Genomic DNA, 21,521 nt, shown 5'->3' with positions numbered 1-21,521 from the left:
TGAAATATTATTAGTTACATTTCTGTGATGGCAAAATTTAATTTTCAGCAGTCACTACTTTGGTACTCAAGAAATATTATTATCGTCAATACTGAAACCGGTTAATATTTATAATTATATTATAATTATACTACTTAATATTATGTCGAAACAGTAAAAAATCTTTCAGGATTCTTTAATAAATAGAAAGTTAAAGCATTTATATGAAGTAGAAATCTCTTGTAACATTATTAATGTCTTTACTGTCACTTTCAATCAATTGAATTCATCCTTTCTTAATACAAAAAGTAAAAAAAAAAAGTGTAATCATAGCCGTGCTGATATTTATGAGATATTGCTTAAACATGAAAAATGTAACTAGCCAGAGGGCAATAACACACATAGTACTGTCTCTCCTCGGCTCGACTGCAGTTCTCTTTCAACGGCAGACCACAGGCCGTCTGTAATCTTCACACCTCGAGTCCTGTCCTCACTCTTCCCCCTGAAGCGTCACATCATGGTGATGATGTACCATGCTCTGTTGAGACCCACTGTTCCCATGGCATGCATTTACTATCTCCTCATGACAGCGTGCGTGTATGGGTGTGTGTGTGTGTGCATACGTGTGAGCCACCATCCTCACACACTGAGGTAATGTGCATCTCTTCATCTCACAGGCAAACCCTCCCCCCATCATTGTGAACGCAGACTCACTGGATGCAGGCCCTTATGTAAGTATCTGCTCCATGCTCTCAGCACCTCCAGTAGCGCCTGCCTGCCTGACTGCCTGCCACGTGGAATTCTCCCCCTCAACTCGGGCTAAACCTTTCCCAATGTACATGAGATAATAACAATAAAAATATGCACAGATTAAATGACAGCGGATGTGGACTGTAGCTTTAATGCAGAGTGCAATTATTATTTAACCGTTATAATGAGTTGTCTTTGACTGTTTGTCGGCCCTATGCCTTGTACATGATTCATACCACTTATTTTTATTGCACTGAGTTTATAGCGTTTCTGTTTTACATAATTAATTATAGTTGTGACCTTCTTGTGTATAATTTGTGGCATTACATCATGTCTAATGAGTCTGTTATTATTCTTTTGTCTATTGCAGGTGAATGGGAGTGATGGCATGTATAAATATGAAGAAATCATTTTGGAAAGGGTAAATATCATTCAGCTATTTTATATGTCTGTTTTTTAGGGTCTTGTAAAATTTGCCAATATTCTTCTCCAACCATTGATACCTATGGGGATCTGGACACTAGATGGCAGTAAATGTTGAGCTAATGCCTGAAATTGAACTTTATGCAATGTAATTTGGTACCTTTTCAAAACACAAGTCTCTGTGTTTGAAATGATATCTATAAAATCTATAAATCTTATTTTTTTGTAGTTTAACCATTAAAATCAGTAAGCTTATGATAATAATTATAAAAAAAACTTTTTTGGACTAGTAAAGAGTACTGAAAATGCACCCCTTGTCAGATACCATGCAATACCATGCAGTTCATTGTGTACAGGTGCAATTATCATAGGAACTAGCATTGTTTTAACATTGCAATGTCTTTTCATACTTGGAGTTTGTTCAGTGCAGATGAATCTAAATCCGTCTGCATAGGTCATTCATTAAACAGCAGTGGATGTTGGATTTGGGTGCTTCTCTGAGCTTTCAGCATAATTGCAGGGCTGTTCTCTAAGTGCCATTTCTGCACACTGAGGCCTAAATAAACTATGTTAGGTTCTCACACGTTAAAAGGTCCGTGGGTGTGTTCGCTTCTTTAGTGGGAGCTCTCGCAGTGGCTCTGGAGCAGGAAAGGCACACTGGGATGTCTTAGCTCCTCTCTGTACTAATTTGCTGCGACCGTTGCTCATTAATTATAGAAAATAATAAAGTGAAGTCTTTTCTCAGCTGTTTGCTTTAGGGTCTGTCTTTTGAGATGTGACTGTCAGACAGACCAGCCTGTCTCAGCTTTTTGGCACTGGAATAAAAACAGCAGTGTAAGAAGTGATGAAGTACGGAGGGAGGAAATAGGCGGAAACGGATAAGATTTTTGGATTCTTGAAATGCGCACCAGAAATTCTTATATTTAGCAGCAGAAAACTGTCCATGCCTAGATAGTGTTTACAACGTATTGAGAGTCAGGTGCCTTCTGAAAAGCAGATTTTTATGAAAACTCAGCATTTCTTTATCTATAATAATCTACTCATGTATGTCATCAATAGGGCAACTCTGGCCTCGGGTTCAGTATTGCTGGAGGTGTGGATAATCCACACATTCCTGATGATCCAGGAATCTTCATCACCAAGATTATCCCAGGTGGTGCCGCCGCCATGGATGGGAGACTAGGGTGAGTGATACTTCTCTCAGGATCTAATATTTCTTTGTGCAACTCTAACTTTTTTTCCAAAACCTACTGCGCTGTTTACATGGGCAGTATTTTAAAGCATCGTAACCGGACTCCCCACTTAATGGCTGTTTCAAAAGTTAGACATCTTAATTATCCTGCCTAGTTTGACCAAATTCTAAAGCTGCATCACATGTGTCCTTTGGTGGCGGAGGCAATGATGACAGACATGGCAAGAGAAAACTCAGTAGTGAAATATCTATAAAAAGTTATTTGTAATTAAAAATGTACTGTTTTCCTAAGTATTTTTATCCTATTAGAGTATGAGCTTAGCTGCTAACTAATGTCAGCTTGACAACATGATAATGCCAAGCTATTGAAATTGAGTTCCCAGCTCTATTTGTTGCATATGGAGTTGCTGTCAATTTTACAGTTGCTTGGAGAAGTTTTAAAGTTGCCCCTATTATGCCATTATAAGGTTCTTAATAATGTTTTGGGAGTCTCCTAAATATATATAAAAAAACATTTTGTTTTCTCAAAATATCACCTAATTTTCCAACGATTCTCAAACGATTCTTTTAAAGCAGTTCTAAGATTGAGTCTCTCTAAACCCTTCCTTTCTGTAAGGCTACTCTGCTCTGATTATTCAGATGGTGCAGTCGGTTGTGATTGGTCCATTATACACCCTTTGTTATTCTGTATTTTGAACAAGTGTTTTGTGAATCCCATGTTGAACTCCTGGAAATTAGAGAAGCAGTCTTCCGTAGAATGGTGTGAACCTTCACAACAGAAGACACAGCATCTTCTTGACATGATATTAACCACACAAACAAGCTACAGTGTTTGATGGTGGGTCACGTTGTTTGTGGCCGGCCAGTGTATAGAACATATGAATTATTGGCAAGTCATTTAGGCTTTTCAGAGTCTTTATTTTGTGTACTTTCGGTTTTATAACTTTGCAGATTGTTTACATTCACACACAGCTCCATTACACAATGCATGAAAGGCAATATTTGAAATGGCATAATAGGGGCACTTTAAATCCAGTCATTTCAAAAGGAGTCCATGCAATTGGGAATTCTGCATAACAGTGGAACATTTCCCCACACGTTCAAGTTTTCGTGTGAATTTGGCAAGTTGACCAACAGAATTCTGCTTGGTTTGAAAGTGACTACTGTGTATATGGTGCTTTAATGCATTACTACTCTATTGACAATGGACAATGATTTAACTTTTTTAATGCTTGGGGAAATTTACCATGACATAAAATTTTGCCAATGTGACTGCAACTTATGTTGAGTGTTCCATATTAATCACTTATGAGGTTCAAAGACAGTTGGCAGTTAGAAAACTGTCATAGAAGGAAGCTGCCGATAGGCTGCAAGGCAGCTCACTACTTTTTTGTGTATGTATCCATTACATTTGCTTTATTATATTGCTTTATCCTGTGTCTCAGGGTAAATGACTGTGTTCTGCGGGTGAATGATGTGGACGTGTCAGAGGTTGTGCACAGCAAGGCAGTAGAGGCTTTGAAGGAGGCCGGCCCAGTGGTCAGGTTGCTGGTACGCAGAAGACAGGCTCCTCCTGAGACCATTTTGGAGGTTAACCTACTCAAAGGGCCTAAAGGTAAGACGAGCTAAATTTGTATACCAACACATTTGAGCTAGATGCTATGTACGGTATCCCAAAGCAGTTCTGAATTATTTTGAACTAGTTCTGAATACGAATTGACCCCTTTTACTGTTACTCTTAATGTGAGCAATGCATCAGTGCACATTTTTCATAATATTTTTCTCACTGAATTGCTTGTTTCTCTTGGAAATATGCAACATTGAGAAAATAAATTGGGTTATGTGTACCATATTGTGTCGACTTAAACCTCGCAAGATCTGATTTCTTGGTTAAAAATATAACTCCATTCCATTCACTCAAGGTCTCGGCTTCAGTATTGCTGGTGGTATAGGCAACCAGCACATCCCGGGCGACAACAGTATCTACATCACAAAGATCATCGAAGGTGGAGCAGCACAGAAAGATGGACGTCTGCAGACAGGCGATCGCCTACTGGCTGTAAGATTTCACCTGCACACATGAATCTGTGTTCTTCACTATATGTAGAACCACACATTGCATATCTTTGCAAGACTTTTTTTTTCAGAGAATTACTTTATGCTTCAATGAGCACAGACACTGTTGTAGACTATTATGCTGTATTATAGGCGATATATCTCATGTGTGAAGGTTTATGGGCCACAGTGTGATGGATGTTAAGGTGAGTGCAAACTCAAACAAGGGCACAGCTGTGATAAAGAGAAACACGTGCATGGCACGCTAGTGCCAGGGACTGAGCAGGCTTTGACATTGTCATAAATGTCATAATTAAAAGGCTACACATCAATCATGGCTGCTTTAACTGCAGACATGTAAAGTGTGCCATTACTTCCCTTTCTTTACTTGGAAATTATGATTTTAATTCAGTCTGGGACTTTGATTTTCTGAACAGAATGCCTAGAATTGGTCAAATTTTACTTATGTCTCTGTGTAGTCCATCTACAAACTAGAGCAGATGCTGCATCAGCTAACACTATTTATCCATTCATTTTATTGGGAATGGTGCATTGCAAGAACGTAGGATCTGAAAGTGATGCTCTGTCATGTGCACGGTTGGACAAAATTCAAAATTTAAGTGATATCTTCCTATTACATTTACATTTAGTCCTTTAGCAGAAGCTCTTATCCAAAGTGACTTACAAATGAGGACAATAGAAGCAATCAAAATTAACAAAAGAGCAATGATACGCAAGTGCTATAACTCAGTTAGCTGAACGTACTACACATGGCAATGTTTTTTTTATTATATAATAAATAAAAAGAGACAGATAGATAAAATACAAAAAGAATAGAAAAAGAATAAGAAAACAAGCAGTTAGTAAATGATTTGAGTGTAAGTCTAAAAGGGGCAAGTTTTATTTTTTAAGAATAGAATTAGAATAGAGAGTGCTAGAGTAAGAAGGTCAAATAAAGTGATGAATTTATCTACTTTAGCAATAGCTTCTTAGATGTTCAGTTTGCATCATGTTGTTTTGTTTTAAAAACTTTGCATAAATTAACTAGGGTAAAAAAAATCTTTCCAAGTTTCTCCACTAGGCTAACTTGCTACTTTACTAAATAGAATGAATAAATATTTAAATATATATCATTAAAATACTTGTAGCAGATGCTTTTAATACTTAAAATTTCTAGATTTGCAAATGTTGATCATTAATATCTTAAATATTATACCCATTTTTTTTTTATTTAACTCAGTTTTTTTAAAATAAAGGAATAACTCTCTAAAGAAATAATGTTGTTATTTGCCTTTATGTATTTTGCTATTTATTAATTAATTTGTAAGTAATTATTTAGTTGATATACATTTTTTATGTCATTTTAAAATTTATTTTTTTATTGTTGTCTCTTGCAGTGTATGTTAGTTAATATACCCGTTAGTTAATATATAAGTAAAAATAATAATTGTTTGAAATAATAATAAATAGTTATATATAAAACTCTTCTCCTCTACTGACATTAAATTAGCGTTTCAGAGAGGTGGGTTTGGTTGCAAGTCCAATTCAGACCTGTCTCTTTCCACATCCTCAAAACAAATCAGACACATTTTTACCCATCAAACACTCAGCTTTCTGTAGTATGTAGGTGCCCCTACAAAGGAAAAAGCACTACGCCCTTCCAGCTTCCCCTCCCTCTCATCCTTCCTTTTGTGACCGGATGACTGAGAGCCGGAGAATGGAGCGTCGTTGCAGAAAGTGTGGGGCCTTCCGGCCTCCACACCAATCGTTTCCTTTCCATTATCTTCAAATGTGCTGTCGTGAACATTCTGAGTCACGCTTCAGAGACCAGCCGATGTAACATGCGTGTGTGTGTCTGCCTTCACAGGTGAATAACATCATACTTCAGGATGTGCGTCATGAGGAGGCTGTGGCCGCCCTGAAGAACACTTCAGACATGGTCTATCTGAAAGTGGCCAAGCCGGGACCAGTACATCTCAACGACATGTACGCCCCACCAGACTACTCCAGCAGTATGTACCTTCTTTTGCTGATCTCCATCCACCCTATGCCCTTATGAGCTTAAAATCTGTCCATTACTGCATTGATAAACATGAAAGGGACTTGGTGGTTATCATTTTAAATATAACCTGCGTCCCTATCTGCTTTTATCTTTAACCCTGTAATGAAAGCGAGTGGTGCAGTGCCTGTGAGTGCTGTGGAGTTTTGTAACAGTAATGTGGTGTAGCAGTGGGTGCTGTTTTCAGACACCCACACACACTGCACTGCTGCTCCCATCACAGCACCAATCCCTCCCTCCCACTGAGAGACGAGGCTTTCACACAATCCACCTGCACAAATGCACACATCGGCCAAAATTTACTTTTTGCTACGCCTGTCAATGGTGGCTGAATATCTCTTATTGGCTATGAAACTGTATTTTTATTAAAATATTTTATATATTTTATTTATTTCAGTCAGTTGAAAAGATAAGATAAGCCAGTCTCTAATGAAAGTCTCTGAATGAAAGTACACCTATGGTATTGTTCCTCATAGAGTATTTATGAAGGTTTAATCCAGTAATATTGTACATACAGTAAATTGCCCTCCAAAATTCAAAGTGGAATTATGGCCAATATCAGCACGAACCCTTTTCAGACATAAATGCATTAAAGTAACCTGAAATTATAATTTAAAGCAAGCAATAATGATTTTGTTTTTGATTAGATAATAAAGGACATGCACTACCATTCATACTTTCATTCAGTAAGGACATGTTGAATTGATCAAAAGTGACAGTAAAAACATTTACTGTATAATGTTGCAGTAGATTTCTATTTCATAAAATGCTGCTATTTTGATCAAAGAATACTGAAAAAATGGTTCACGGTTACCTCAAAAATTTTAAAGGTGGTTGATTGCGACTTCACTTTTTTAACATTAGTTAGTGTGTAATTTTACTGTTTGAGCATAAACAATAGCTGCAAAGTTGCAGCGCTGAAAGATCATGCAAGTAGAGATATCTTTATGTCTTTTAAAATTATGGCAGTTTAATATTGTATTAAAAGTTAACCGATGCACTAGCATTTACAAATAGCAGCATATCTAAAAGAATGAGACAACAACAAACAAAAAACATATCAAGAGCCGCGCTTGCACAGGTTCTGTTCAATAATCTTCTCTAATATCCTCTGCATCTCAACCATGCTCAAATGGATAAGCAATATAATCAATGCCAATGTTTACAACCAGAGCACATGCTGCTGAGGTGAGGGGCGGGACATTCAGACAAGCGCTGGCAGTTTAGCCAATCAAAACACACTGGACCAGCTAACCAATCGTGTATTTCTGAGGGAGGGGCTTCATAAAAACAGGAACTCATCTAAGCGTTCAAATGAGAAGGGACAGAGCGGTGTTGTATAAAGGAAAATTCATTGAAATATATATATATATATATATATATATATATATATATATATATATATATATATATATATATATATATATAATATATATATATATATAAATATTTTTTTTTCTACTAAGAATTAACACGTTAGACTGCACCCCATAACAGAATCAAGCCTAGAAAAAAAAATAAAAAAACAGTCAACCACCCCTTTAAGCAGCACAATTGTTTTCAACACTGACATTAAGAATTGTTTCTTAAGCATCAAGTCAGCATATTACAGTGATTTCTGAAGGATCATGTGACACTGAAGTCATTACAGGAATAAATTACATTTGAACTATAATTTTAAAACAGGAAACAGAAATGTGTAGAATTCAGTATTATTTCACAGTATTATGTTTTTTGATCAAATAAGGTTTCTATATTTTGTATTGGATTTGTGTAGGTTTCTGTATTAATCAGTGCATCTTTGGTGACCATTAGAGACTTTTTTTAGAAACATAAAAAAATCTTACCAACCCAAATCTTTTGAAGTAGTGTATATGCACATCACAATCAGACTTGCTTTTTCGGCAGCTGTAATGCCTGATAACTGGATTAAATTTGAACCAGGTTTTTTTTTAATATTATATATGTATTTCATGAATTTGTATTTTTTATATATCTATAACATGTTTTCATAGTTTTGTCATCAAAATTAAAAGGGTTTATGCTGATAATGTCCGAAAACCTTACTTAGGCATTATAGATTAATTAGAATGCTACATTATTATAATTGTAGTTTGAATTGAATTAAGTTGTGCATCTACCTTTACAACTAAACTATGTATGCTAATGCATTACATACACATTTTCAAGATAATCTGGTCCTTTGTAACTACCTGGTTAAATCATCTGCCTTTTTTTCCCTTTACTGGTCTCGGCCTCCCTCCAGCCTTCCCCACCATGGTGGACAACCACGTCGGACACAACTCCAGCATGGCCTACATGGGAGGCATGGAGCCTAAACCTGTGTACCCACCACCCCAGGTCACCCCCTCGAGGTACTCCCCAGTCCCACGCCACATGCTGGGGGAGGAGGACTTCACCAGGTCAGAGTCATGGATTTACCCATCATTTCACTCACAATCACTCACTTCTCCACTCCAGGGTTCCCACGGCCATGGAAAACCTGGAAATATCAAGGAATTTTAACATTTTCAAGCCTGGAAAGTCCTGCAAAAGGAAATGTTCACAACTAATATAGTTTTCTTGTTTTTTTTAAACACTTCAGCTCTAAAATATTTAATGAGTGAGAAATTGTGACCAAGTAAACTCAACAAACCAAATTCTCATGGAAACTGACTAGAAATGTATTGGTCAAAAATGTGGGAACCCTGTCACTTTTCAAATGCACTCATGCACAAATCACAAAAAAAAACACTTGCATGTCCATATATATAAATTTGATTAGAAAAGAACATTGTTTTCACACAGTCTGTTCTACAGTTCTTCAGCTTTAGTTGTTTAATTTCTTTTTGGCGATACTGTTCACATTTTCTGATGTAACTGGGCAAAAGAACAAATAAAAATGATTTTAAGTAGGTGTCGATTGTGGGCTGAAGAACGTCTACGAGGTGTGTAATGCCTCTCTGTGGTGGAGTGTTTGTGAATATTGCTTTAACTAAACATGACTGGGTGTATAAAGTCTCCAACACGAATCCCAACACGGCAAACAAAAACTCTGGATATAAGAGATGCTTCTGGCATGGGGTCAAATGTTTTGAAGTCACGGCCACTGTTGCCTGGACATGAGGTGGGTTTCACCTCCCTGAGCAGGGACTCCCTGGAGCCTGTGAGTCAGCCCGTGCCCCAGAGCTGACTCGTCCCTCTCTTGCCATCCAGCTGAATGCATCCTCACTTCTGCATGTGTGTGTTTGTCTCCGTCTGTGTGCATGTGTAACGTGTCTTCATACAGTATGTCTCTGTGTCTGCTGTCTCTGTGTGTCTGAAAGCGCCCCATTTACTGTGTGATTTCTGTACCCCCAATAGGGCCGAGCCCATTTACAGTGCCATCCACAAACCTCATGGGGACACCAGCCCTCCCTCCCCACATCTGTGCAGCAGGGGGTCTGGGGATGTGGGTTGCAGCCCCACCCCACCTGCTCTGTGTCAAAGCCTGGTCCCATACACCGGCAGGTACTAACCACTGCTTCTCGCTCTGCCTGGCTTAGCTTAGCATAGTCTAGTTAACCTGACAGTTACCCCCCGCCCCGAACGGCCACCCTCCTTCCCCCAACCTGCAGCGTGACACAGGTAAGGCCTTGAGGTGAAACTGCTCCCTGCCTCGAGCCGCATACTCCTTAACAGATGAAGCACATTGTTAGCTTGTGGTATTAAAACCCTCAAGGCCTGTTTACACCGACACGAATGATTGGCAGAAAAATTTGGTTCGTATTTTCGCAGACGATTTGTCTGTTCAGACCAATGTGTAAAAAACAGGAGATGGGTTAAATGCAAATGCAGATTTACTTTTCTTAACAGTAGGTGGTACATTTAGAAAAGCGGAACTACCTTAGTTATTCTGGGACACAGTGCGCCATTTAACTGTACATGGATTCATCTAGTCACTCACAGTCAATCACTTCTTTAGTCCTGAAAAAAAAGGAAATATCAGGGGATTTTTTTTTTTATTGCTATACTTAAGGAAATTTCTACTACAAATGTAATATTTTTTAAAAACCTTTGCTTTAAAATGGCAGCTAGAACTTATGAGTACAATATATTAAATAATCAACATTTCCCGGAAAACAATTTAAAAATAATCATGAAAATCGATTCAAAAATTGTGGGAACCCTGTCACTCACTCAGATGTCACTTTTCAAATCCACTCATGCACAAATTACAGAAAAATCCTATTGGATGGCCAGTTTTATTCACTGTGAGATGAAATGTAAATAAAATCAGTCGCATTGATGCCATGCAAATGTTTGTGGCGGTCTGAACAGACACATTAACATTAATTCAATTTAAAATGTTTATCTAACCAAATTTTCACACCGGATATTTGTTTTGGTGTAAACAGACCTTTAGGAACCTTTAGAGTCAAAAGAGTCAAATGAATGAAGGCTTGCAACATTTTACCCCGATCTAGTCTTGTCTGTCGCGTCCTCAGTGTGCAAATTAAACAGGAGGCTACTTTAGGAACACAGACTGTTCAGATTTAAAGACATAGTTTCAAGAGATAGTATTTAGAAATGCAATTTCTGTCATCATTTCCTCACCCTTATGTCATTTTAAACCTGTATGACTTGTGTCACTATGAAGATATATTAAAAAAAAGACCTATACAGTGAAAGTTTTTAAAAATATCTTTTGTTTTGTTTTTTCGTTCCACAGATGCAAGTCATTATGTGACTAAATGATGGCAGAATTTTTTTGTTGCCTTTTTAGACTGTCTCTTCAATCTTTCCCAACCTAAAGTAAATAGTCTTTTGCCGCCCCTACCATAGCATCTTAAAAACATTTTATTCAGAAGAGTAAAAGTTGTAAATTTAAATATTGATGAAAGATAAATATTGCCACTAATTATGCATGAGGTAACATTTCATACTGATCCCGAATGAAAGCACTCAAATAGCCCACTATTGTTTTCTCTTTAGGAAAAATGCAACTATTTAACATATATTGTACATACAGTTTTTTTTAGGTTATTGAAACTTTGAAAATGCTATTAAAATATATTTAAGAAGCTTGCAGCCTTTTGTTTTGACTTTATTTGGCAAGTCGATAGAGTGTTCAACACCCTCAAACTCCCCCTAATTCATACCCTGCCCATTTTGTACATATGTATAATCCCAGATAATATGTGAGTCTAAGCCATCGTCCTTTACCAGCCCATGTAATGTGCTGGTGTTTTGTGTGTGCTCTCTGAAGCAGTCTTAGTCTGAGTGATGTACTGTGACTGGCTGTCTGGGATGGGTATCATCCACTTTACATACCACTATTCAATTCAAGCTTATTTTTATAGCGCTTTTCACGATACCAATCGTTGCAGAGCAGTTTTACAGAAAATATTAAGTTTCTACATTACATTTAGTTGTAGGTTATTGATTGGGAACGTAATGGATTGAAGCATGATAGTAGACCAGTTAGGTATGCAGGAGCTAGACAGTTAAGGGCCTCATAAGTAAGTATTAATATTAAGCTAATATTAACCTTTAGCACATAACTCGTCAGCAGCTCACTTGTTGATACCACTGATCATGCAGTTTATTGAAAAGTATGTACTATTAACAGATGAACCTACAATTTAGGTCTGGTAGAATCCAAATGCTTACACTGAAATACTAGAGCTGTACAGTATATATCACAGACACTATGTTTATTTTAATCAATAGATCACTAGCAGCACCCATACAAGTGCATAGAAGAGTGCTAAAAAAAATGAACAAACTAGAACAACCTTCAACACAATATGAAGGATACTTGTTTATATGCAGAGCTATTCTTCCACAAGGATGTGTGTGTGATCATAAATGTATATAACAATTCTGTTCTCCTGCACGTGTATGTTTGTATACTCATCATCAACATGTATAGTAGCATTACCGTAGGTGTGACTGAAGCAGTCACAAAAGATTAATTAATCTCTAAACACATAAATACACACTCATGGATCCTTCCAACACAGGAATGTTTGGCTTCTGTAGCAGTTATGTAAATATAAACAGTAGGGCCTGCTCTTACCATAAATGTATTGGGAAGTGAGAGGCTGATTCTTGCAGTCAGACTACAAATGAATAGTGGCGCACATTCCTGAAGCTGTCATGATTCATTTGAATGGGGTAAAACAGGCCACAAACACACACACACAGGACAGGATGCTCTGCCAATGCCCATCACACACACAGATACACTTAGACAGTCTGTCATAATGTGCTGACATGAACACACACTCCCTTTGACATGCAGCCTAAACACACACACACACACACAGTATGAAGCACAATATTTAAACCTACGCAGGGCTACGCCTACCAAAGTACATAAATAGTGTTCTACTATCCCACTTTGCTTTTCACTGTCCCAAAGTAAGCTGTCAAAGTAAGTCTGAACCTTATCACAATCACCCTGGAAGTCTCCCTAGAGCCTAATAAAAGTTGTTTACAGGCATATATACTTTGTGTTGGTGTACAGTGTCACTTCACTCCTGGAGGACTCTGCCAGTGTGTGTGTGTGTGTGTACATGACTGAGTCACAGGAGAGACTGAGATAGGCCCTCTGCCCATCTGTGCTTCCCCCACACTAGCATGGCACGGTCACGGACACATTTAGATCCCTTCATCTGACCCAGCACACACTAACCGCCTCTTGGCTTCTCTACCAGCCGAATACATTATGGAGATTCGGGGGAGATCTCCCACCCACCATTCGGATTTCAGAACATAATCAGCCATGCCGCCAGTTGAACAGGCTAATGACAATCTGCTCACACACTCTTGTTCAGAAATGACGGACATGCATTTAGAGACACTCACAAAGCCAGACAGACATAGAGATCTTAAATTTCCAATAGTTCAGGCCCTTTCTGACCATGTTTGATTATGGTTTTCAGAAATGGCTTCCTTGTATGACTCATGGAGTTTGTTTTTCCATTCAGTGCATTACATCACTTGGTGAGACTTGATGTATTTTATGACTAAAAAGTGCCACATGCACAACAGGGTGAATATGAAGCCGAATAAATACAGGTTTGGAATTTTGGGAAAGAAAAAAAATATTTAGAACTGTTTGCATAGAAAGTGCTGAAGGGTAGAGGTGCACCAACCATTTGCATGGTTTTTATTTGGTAGGTTAAGTCCACACTAGGCGATTAGTAACCTTTATTAGTCCCCTAACCAAGCAGTCTTTAAATTTGAAAGCAGATGTAGAGTTGAAAAGCTGTGCATTGCAGTTTATCTGGTTATGTTTGATGTTGCAAACTATAATAGATATACAGTTTAAATTAAATAACTCAATACATTAAAGTCATTAAATAAAATTATTTGTTTACTTAAATATGTAAATAATAAGTTTTCAAAAATGGTTGATTCAAAACCATTTTGATCGTTTAAAAATTTAATTAACATTTTTTGTCTTGCAAGTGAAGCAGGGCACCATGGGAACGTTCATTGTTAAGATCAGTTACTTGCAGGAGAGCAGCTGAACTTATTTTTTTACATAATCATCTCTCTGTAATATATAACAAATATACACAATTAAAAAGTTTGGGTTAATTGAGAATTTCTTTTTAAAAAAGAAATAATTCTTTTATTCAGTAAGGATGCACTGAAGAACTAATAAAAAGGCATTTATAATGTTACAAATTTATAAAGTTTTTTTTACCTTTCTATTAAAGGATCCTGATGGAAATGGCATGGTTTCCACAAATAAATAAATAAATACAATTTAAGCATATTTATGCCCAGATTATCATATAAAAATGATTTCTGAAAAAAAATTTTTTTACATTTTCAAAAATATTCAAATAGAATAGTTGTTGTAAATTGTAATTATATTTGACAATATTGCTGTATATTTGATATTTGATCAAATAATGTTAATGCATACAGGACTACTTTTTTTTTCAAAAATCATATAGAGTCCAAACTTTTAAAGTGTGAATTTATGTAATTTAATCTGTTATGCCATGTTAATCTGCCATGTTATTTCAACCATTATTCCTAATTAGAGGTTAGTAGTACATACATTTGCACTCATTTAAGATAGCAGGGTAACTTACAGCTGAAGCAACTACTGTATATACATAGGCGGGATTCAATATGATTGAACAGGGGTAGTTTTTGGCAGCTTTACTCGGTGACGCACCTGATTGTAAACTGTTGACATGCTTGGTTTATTCTTAGCTGCTCGGAGAGGCTGGAAATATCTTGAACTTCTCTTGGCATGGAGTCAAATGGGACTGAAGTAGTGTTCTGAGGAAGAGATCGATGGTTTGTACCCAGAGCTTTGAAAACACAGAGAAAAGAGGAAGAGAGAGAGCAGCCTATAGCAGCCATGAAAGCCATAAACCTGTGGTCTGGCCAAATAGAACATGTTTTCCAAGAAGAATTATGTTTCTGCGTGTTTCTGGAGAACAGTATCCACTGTGTCCACCATTAATCACCCAACCAGAGCCAATTACTTAGAACGGAAAGAGAAGCAGACAGACTGCACTGGGGCATTGCAACCCTGTATACCTCTGAGCCTTGTGGTCATCCTTCAATGAGGTCAGGAAATTTCATCCTGTGCCACAAAGCTGGGGTGGAAGTAGGTGGTGGTTAGAGAAGGAGTGACAACAGTAAACACTCTACAAAAGTTAATGTCCACCATACCCACCTTGTTCTTAACATAAGAACAGGCAAGGTCAATTGTGACTTGAATATTTGAGGCTTCTGATGTAAATTGCTCTTAGTTTTTTTTAGCTGTACAAAATAGCTCATTATGCTGCTTGATATATGCAAACAGGTATTTCTTTATTATTCTAATGTATTTTCATAATGCAAACACACTGGTTACCCTCCACTTTGCAAAATAAGGTGTATGAGATAACATATAGACAAAACAGACAATTTTTACTCTCTCAATGCACATTTCGGTCTTATACTAACCAATTCATTTTTGCAAGTTATTGCAAAGAAAAACAAGTCTTTCTCATTTTTAATTAAAAAAAGGTCTCTCCACTGAAGCAACTTTCCTTGTACACTGGCATCACTTAGGCCACATGAACTATTGCATTGTTAACCAATTAAATAGCTTCTTAGAATTTGTTTCACGTGCAGATGCAATTACTCATTTACGAATAAGCTACTTTTCATTATCCAATCAATTCCTGATCGATAACTTCAAAATCAAGGATGTGTTATTGTGTTGGATGGTGGATAGTAGGAGAGGCTTGGTAATGTGGCTTGGTAAGAGTTAAGTCTTACCCTGTTGCTGCAGGGGTGACAGCGTGACAAGCGATGTGGTGCTGTTTCCCATCACTCCCCCTACACTTAGAGAAAGCACAAATATACACATACGGCATTCACCGCTGGTCTGAAGTGAGATACGGAGTCCTGGGATAATTTTCTTCATAACCCTGCTGGGCAGCTAGCGCCAGGCACCATGTTCACTGTCAACATCTCGTCTTCCGTGCCAATGGTAAAGCCCAATGTAGAGAGACGAGGCCAGACAAGTATCACCCTCATGAACAGGTACAGTTGGTCCAGGTAGTGGTTTGAGTTTTAGTCTGTTTGCATCTGTTAACTGCTTTATCTTGTTGTGCACCAGGAAGCTGTGTATAGTACAGCTCTTCAATAGCAACATATCTGCTTTGGTATAAAAGGTATGAATTTGAAATAAATTCTTAGAACTAATTAATTAATTAATTAAAAGAATATGTTCACTTAATTTAATACAAACATTTACTAGACCTAATAAGTGTCTGATGTAGACATTAATAACAATTGCCTTTAATTAACTCAGTTCAAATAAAACCAGTTTCATATGCCTCTGTTTTCATTCATTTTATTATTTCTGATTATTATTTAATCAACCTGATCTTAGTGTTTAGTCAGCAAGGCAAGGTATCCAGGTTGTGTGCCATTCAGAAATGAATTAAATTTAAACTGAGGTAGTAAACATAGAATTGCAATTAGAATTTGAATTTAAGGAAACTCAAATAAAATTTTAAGCTAGAATTTATACGAAGTAATGCTTTATAGAAGCAGTGTTTGTGAAAAGGTTTGTATGCCTAATGGTAGAAGCAGGGTGGTAAGACACTTCATTTCCCAGAACCCTTTGCCAATTGCATTTAAATTCATTTTCATTTCATTACAGTTTTCTGTGGAAATTAAATTTCTTGAACTACATGGATGCAAACATTTTCAGTTTCAAATTATTAACAACCCTGTCTGGTATTTCTTCAGGGTTTTAACAGGTTAATTATAATGTGTGTTTGTAGCAACCTCTGCACTGCATGTTCAAACCAAGATAACCAAATGAAATTCATTCTGGTTCCAGTATTTCCAGGTAATCAATCACAGATGTTAAGCATGTACTGTATGTGTGTGTGAGAGCATTTTCAATTTGTCAGCTTTCAGCAGGGACAGACTACAATAGAAAGGAACTAAAAAAAGAAGAAGAAAAGATTGTGTATTGATGAGATCCATCAGAGAGGCAGAAGGCAGGGAGCTGTTGTGCAGGCCATGGTTCACCACATTCAGTTTGTATGTTCATTATGTATGTTTCATATATTGACAAAACACTTCCTAAAAGCATGTCATCCGCTCACGTAAAATTGCTGTTTTCAGCATCATAAAGCTGTACCATGGGCAACGGAGGTGGAATGGCTCATGTCGAGAGCCAGCCGAGTTCTGTGGTAGTACAGAATTCTAATGAGAAACGTGTGCTGCACTGCTGAAAGCTGGGAGCTGTCACTACAAACGTGGATGTGTGTTGCATTTTAGGGAACTGTTTTTTTGTGTTATTCTGCAGTACATTCAGAAAGGGTTTTTGACGGCCGTTGAATGTAGTTGAGTCTTGCTGGTGTGCCAGATCTGGGCAGTCTGGAATCACTCTCTGCCTGCAGATGAATCATGGCTGCTAAAACAGTACCGCAGTTCTGCACAAGGCAGGGATGAGCTCAATGTGTGAACGTGTTTTGTGCCGAGTGACAAAGTGTGTTTGTTATCAGTGTATATGTGTTAGCGCTCATTTCTGGAACAAATCTGGAGCACTTGCTGTTTAGCTTCTTTGTGGACAAAAGTTTGCCAGTGTCCTCTAGTCATGACTAGAGCATTGTGTGCTATCTGTTCATCTCGATTTCCACTCTCTGTAAATGACAGGAGGAAAACGAAATGCAAAATAATAATTTACCTTCTGGCTAGACTGAAACATTATTATTGTTCCTTTGCCCTCTGAATTTTCATTCTTTCTCGCTGCAGTCTGGGATAAATTAAGCTTTGTGAACATTTTTGAAACATCTAAAAACCACCCCAACTCTCAAACTTCTTAATGTGGTTTTTCCTCTACATTTCTTTTTTTATTGCACATACATGTCTGTCTTTCATTCTCTCCCTACTGCTGTGGTGATCTGAGTCCATCCTGATCTTTGACTCTGTCGTTCTACTTGGCAGAGAGCCGCGAAAGATCCTGCTGCACAAGGGTTCCACTGGTTTGGGATTCAACATTGTGGGCGGCGAGGATGGAGAGGGCATCTTCGTGTCTTTCATCTTGGCAGGGGGGCCAGCTGACCTGAGCGGAGAGCTGAGGAGAGGAGACCGCATCCTGTCGGTCAGTAACTGTCCATGACACTCGTTTTCAAATAGTGAAGATGGACAGTATTAAAATTACAAGATGTGTCTTGTAAAGTGTCTTACATGGAAGCCATTTTCCTTCATGGAATAATTTTTTTAAAGGACAATATTTTATCTCCCAATTCTGACTTTTATTATTTTTATCCCGTGGTGGAAACCAGCTTCCATAGTCTTATGTTCTCCGAGGCTGCATTTATTTAATCAAACATACAGTAAAAACAAATAGTGAAATATTGTGAAATATTATTACAATTTAAAATAACTGTTTTTAATTTTAATATATTTTATACACATGTGACCATGGACCACAAAACCAGCCATAAGTGTAATTTTTTTTAATTGGTTTGTTTGGATTGGACAATATTTGGCTGAGATACAAATATTAGAAAATCTGGAATCTGAGGGTGCAAAAAAAATCAAATCACCTTTAAAGTTGTCCAAATAAAGTTCTTAGCATGACATTTAACTAATAAAAAATTATGTTTTGATATATTTCCATAAGGGAATTTACTCAATATCTTCATTGAACATGATCTTTACTTAATATCCTAATGATTTTTTGCATAAAAGAAAAATCTATAATTTTGACCCATACAATGTATTGTTGGATCTTGATATCATTGTGATCGTTATGCTGATTTGCTATTTAAGAACTATTTGTTATCTTTACTTAATATTATTGTTATATATTAAGTGTTGCTTAATGTTTTTCTGAAAACCTACATTTCTTTTCAGGATTCTTTAAAGAATAGAAAGAAAAGTACTGATTTACTCCTCCTTTCAATCAATATAATGCATCCTTAGTGAATAAAAGTATTTGTTTCTTTACAAAACCCAAAAACATATATATTCTTTCATGTATAATATATGAAAAGAAAGAGGAATGGATTTTTTCATGATTCCTAATACAATCTGCTCCTTAAATTGGTATGAAGTCTTAGAGCTGGCATTGCATCATGTGATTTGTGTGAGTGTGTGGCGTGTGGGGTGTGGGGGTTGTTGTTTTAATCTGTTACTATGGTATTCTCCCAGGTGAATGGTGTAAACCTGCGCAATGCTACCCATGAGCAGGCTGCTGCTGCACTGAAAAGGGCTGGACAGACGGTGACCATCATTGCCCAGTACAGACCAGAAGGTAGGGTGGCTCTTTCAGTGTGTATCCATGATGTTTGTTACTGCAAAAGAAACTGTGCTCCCTAAAGGACAATGCATGAGATTAACAGTGACAAGGTTTGAGCTGATGCATGTAAGTTAGCTTTTTGTAGGGTCTTTAAATATGCAATAAATCATTGAATGTGTGATTTTAAGAAAAGATCACCTTTGTACTTAGGTTATTGCATCAAGACCCCAAACCGCTCTCGCTTTCTTCACACACCCATGTGTGCCTGTTGTGTCTTGCCTGCTTCTGTAATCACTCCATCACAGCGGCATACTACTGCATGTACCTTTAAGAAGGTGAACTACTTAGCCTCGCCTAGTTTTATGAGAAAGAATCCTTATTTGCAAATGAGGACATACAGGGACTGATGATTGGTTGGCTGTTGTAGAATTAAGGGGGCAGATTTTTGTTTTACATACTCTGCTCAGTGAAGTGTTCAATAATAAAGCTTTATCCAGAACTATGCATGGAAACAGCTTGACTGCGTTTAAGTTTCTTGGAATTCACTGGAATGAATCATTATTTGAATCTTTTTTTTTAATTACCTGAACTGGTTCACAATAAGCAATTCATTGCAGCAAATGATATTTAGATTCTAAATATATTTTAATAAGATGATTCACAGCTGCAACAATTTGAACTAGGAGTCTTGGATTATGGAAATGTATTTATAGCCTATTATTACTTTTATTAACGAAACTAATCGGAAATAGGCAAGCGTGTGGCTTGATCAAACAAACATTGCTACTTACTATACAGTCACATTAGTGACTAATAGTGTTCATCGTCTGGTTGATTGTCTTGTGTTAACTTTTTTCTGAAAATTCCTGTCATATGCACATAAACTGACAGTCACCACTTATAAGCTACTACTAAATATTGTAGAAACTTAATTTTCCTGTAAAGTTGTTTTGAAATGATTTGTATCGTAAAAGCGCTATACAAATAAACTTGAATTTAATTGATAGGTAATGTGCTAAATCGGGTGACAGCAACCGTGCGATGACGTAAAAGAATCACTGAACCCGGTTCTTTGAAATGAACTGTTTGAAAGAACCGATTCATGAAAATTATTCAGACTTCCCAACACTACTGCAGTTCACTCGCTTGAATGAAAGTACTTGGGGTGAAGCTGTGCCAGAAGTGGGAGGGATCAACCTGAGAGGAAAAAAAGAGGGGGCAAAAAACTAAATTGCCTGAAAACCACAGAGTGGAACTGATTTGGAAATTGGATCCTATCACCTGAGGCTCTCGCTGGCGGAAGACAGCTGATCTGTGACTGGAGTGTGCATGGTAGGAAGTGGAGTAGAATCCGGTAGCGATCCGGAAATGGAGGATGAAAATTTTGGCGCGGAAGGTGGAGATAGTGAATGGAGTACAGTAGGAAATCGGAAAAGGAAGAAAAATAGAAGAAATGAATCGGAAACTGAAAGTGAGAATGGATTACACGTGACAAGGGGAAGGAAAGAAGAGTTTAAGGTATTGTTGAAATTAGATGCTGGATCTTTCAGTGTCATTAATCCACTGAAATTATCTAAAGTGATTAAGGAAAAAATAGGACTGGTTGAAAGTGTGAAGAAGTTGAGGGATGGTAGATTGATTATATATTGTAAGGACAGTAGACAACAGAAAAAGGCTCTAGAAATTAAAACGATCATGGGACAGGGTGTGAATTGTTCAGTTCAAGAAGAAAAGAAATGGGTTAAAGGAGTAATTACAGGGATCCCTACTGATGTAACAGAGGAAAAGATTAAGAAAGGTCTTACGGGAGGCGCAGTAATTGGTGTGAAAAGACTTAAATGTAATAGAAACAATGAAAGGGGAGATAGTCTATCAGTGATGATTCAGTTTGATGAGGATAAGCTGCCAAGTAAAGTCTTTTTAGGATTTATGAGTTTCTCGGTTAGGCTTTACGTACCCCCTCCACTAAGATGCTACAAATGCCAAAAGTTTGGACATGTAGCGGCTGTATGCAGAGGTAAACAAAGGTGTGCGAGATGCGGTGGAGAGCATGAATATGGCAAATGCGAGCAAGGAGTTGATCCCAAGTGTTGTAATTGCGGAGGGGAGCATAGTGCGGGGTATGGAGGATGTGAGGTGAGGAAAAATGCAGCTCAAGTGCAAAATGTAAGAATAAAGGAAGGATTGTCATATTCGGAGGCGGTGAAGAAAGTAGGAAATACTTTGGAATCAGGGGATAAAGGTAAAGGAATTCCTCAACAAAAGATGGAAACGGCTCAGGGAAAAACTAA

At 37.4% G+C, this 21,521-nt stretch overlaps 1 protein-coding gene across 12 annotated transcripts in view; it reads left to right on the top strand.

Annotated features, from left to right (window-relative positions):
- LOC132109539 (disks large homolog 3-like) overlaps positions 1-21,521 on the top strand; it is a 90,026-nt gene that overhangs the window by 43,532 nt on the left and 24,973 nt on the right. For 5 of the 12 annotated variants that reach the window (XM_059515691.1, XM_059515696.1, XM_059515693.1 and 2 more), the window contains 10 exons: positions 657-710; positions 1,100-1,150; positions 2,212-2,336; positions 3,790-3,959; positions 4,267-4,403; positions 6,267-6,413; positions 8,709-8,881; positions 9,822-9,968; positions 17,931-18,087; positions 19,143-19,245. In XM_059515691.1, coding sequence (XP_059371674.1) covers positions 657-710; positions 1,100-1,150; positions 2,212-2,336; positions 3,790-3,959; positions 4,267-4,403; positions 6,267-6,413; positions 8,709-8,881; positions 9,822-9,968; positions 17,931-18,087; positions 19,143-19,245 — 1,264 coding nt within the window. The remainder of the gene's footprint in view (positions 1-656; positions 711-1,099; positions 1,151-2,211; positions 2,337-3,789; positions 3,960-4,266; positions 4,404-6,266; positions 6,414-8,708; positions 8,882-9,821; positions 9,969-17,930; positions 18,088-19,142; positions 19,246-21,521) is intronic. The other 7 variants (XM_059515700.1, XM_059515699.1, XM_059515698.1 and 4 more) reach the window with 5 other exon arrangements.

Source organism: Carassius carassius, chromosome 29 (assembly GCF_963082965.1).
Source record: "Carassius carassius chromosome 29, fCarCar2.1, whole genome shotgun sequence".
Taxonomy (NCBI): Eukaryota; Metazoa; Chordata; class Actinopteri; order Cypriniformes; family Cyprinidae; genus Carassius; species Carassius carassius.
This window is presented reverse-complemented; position numbering and strand designations above follow the sequence as displayed.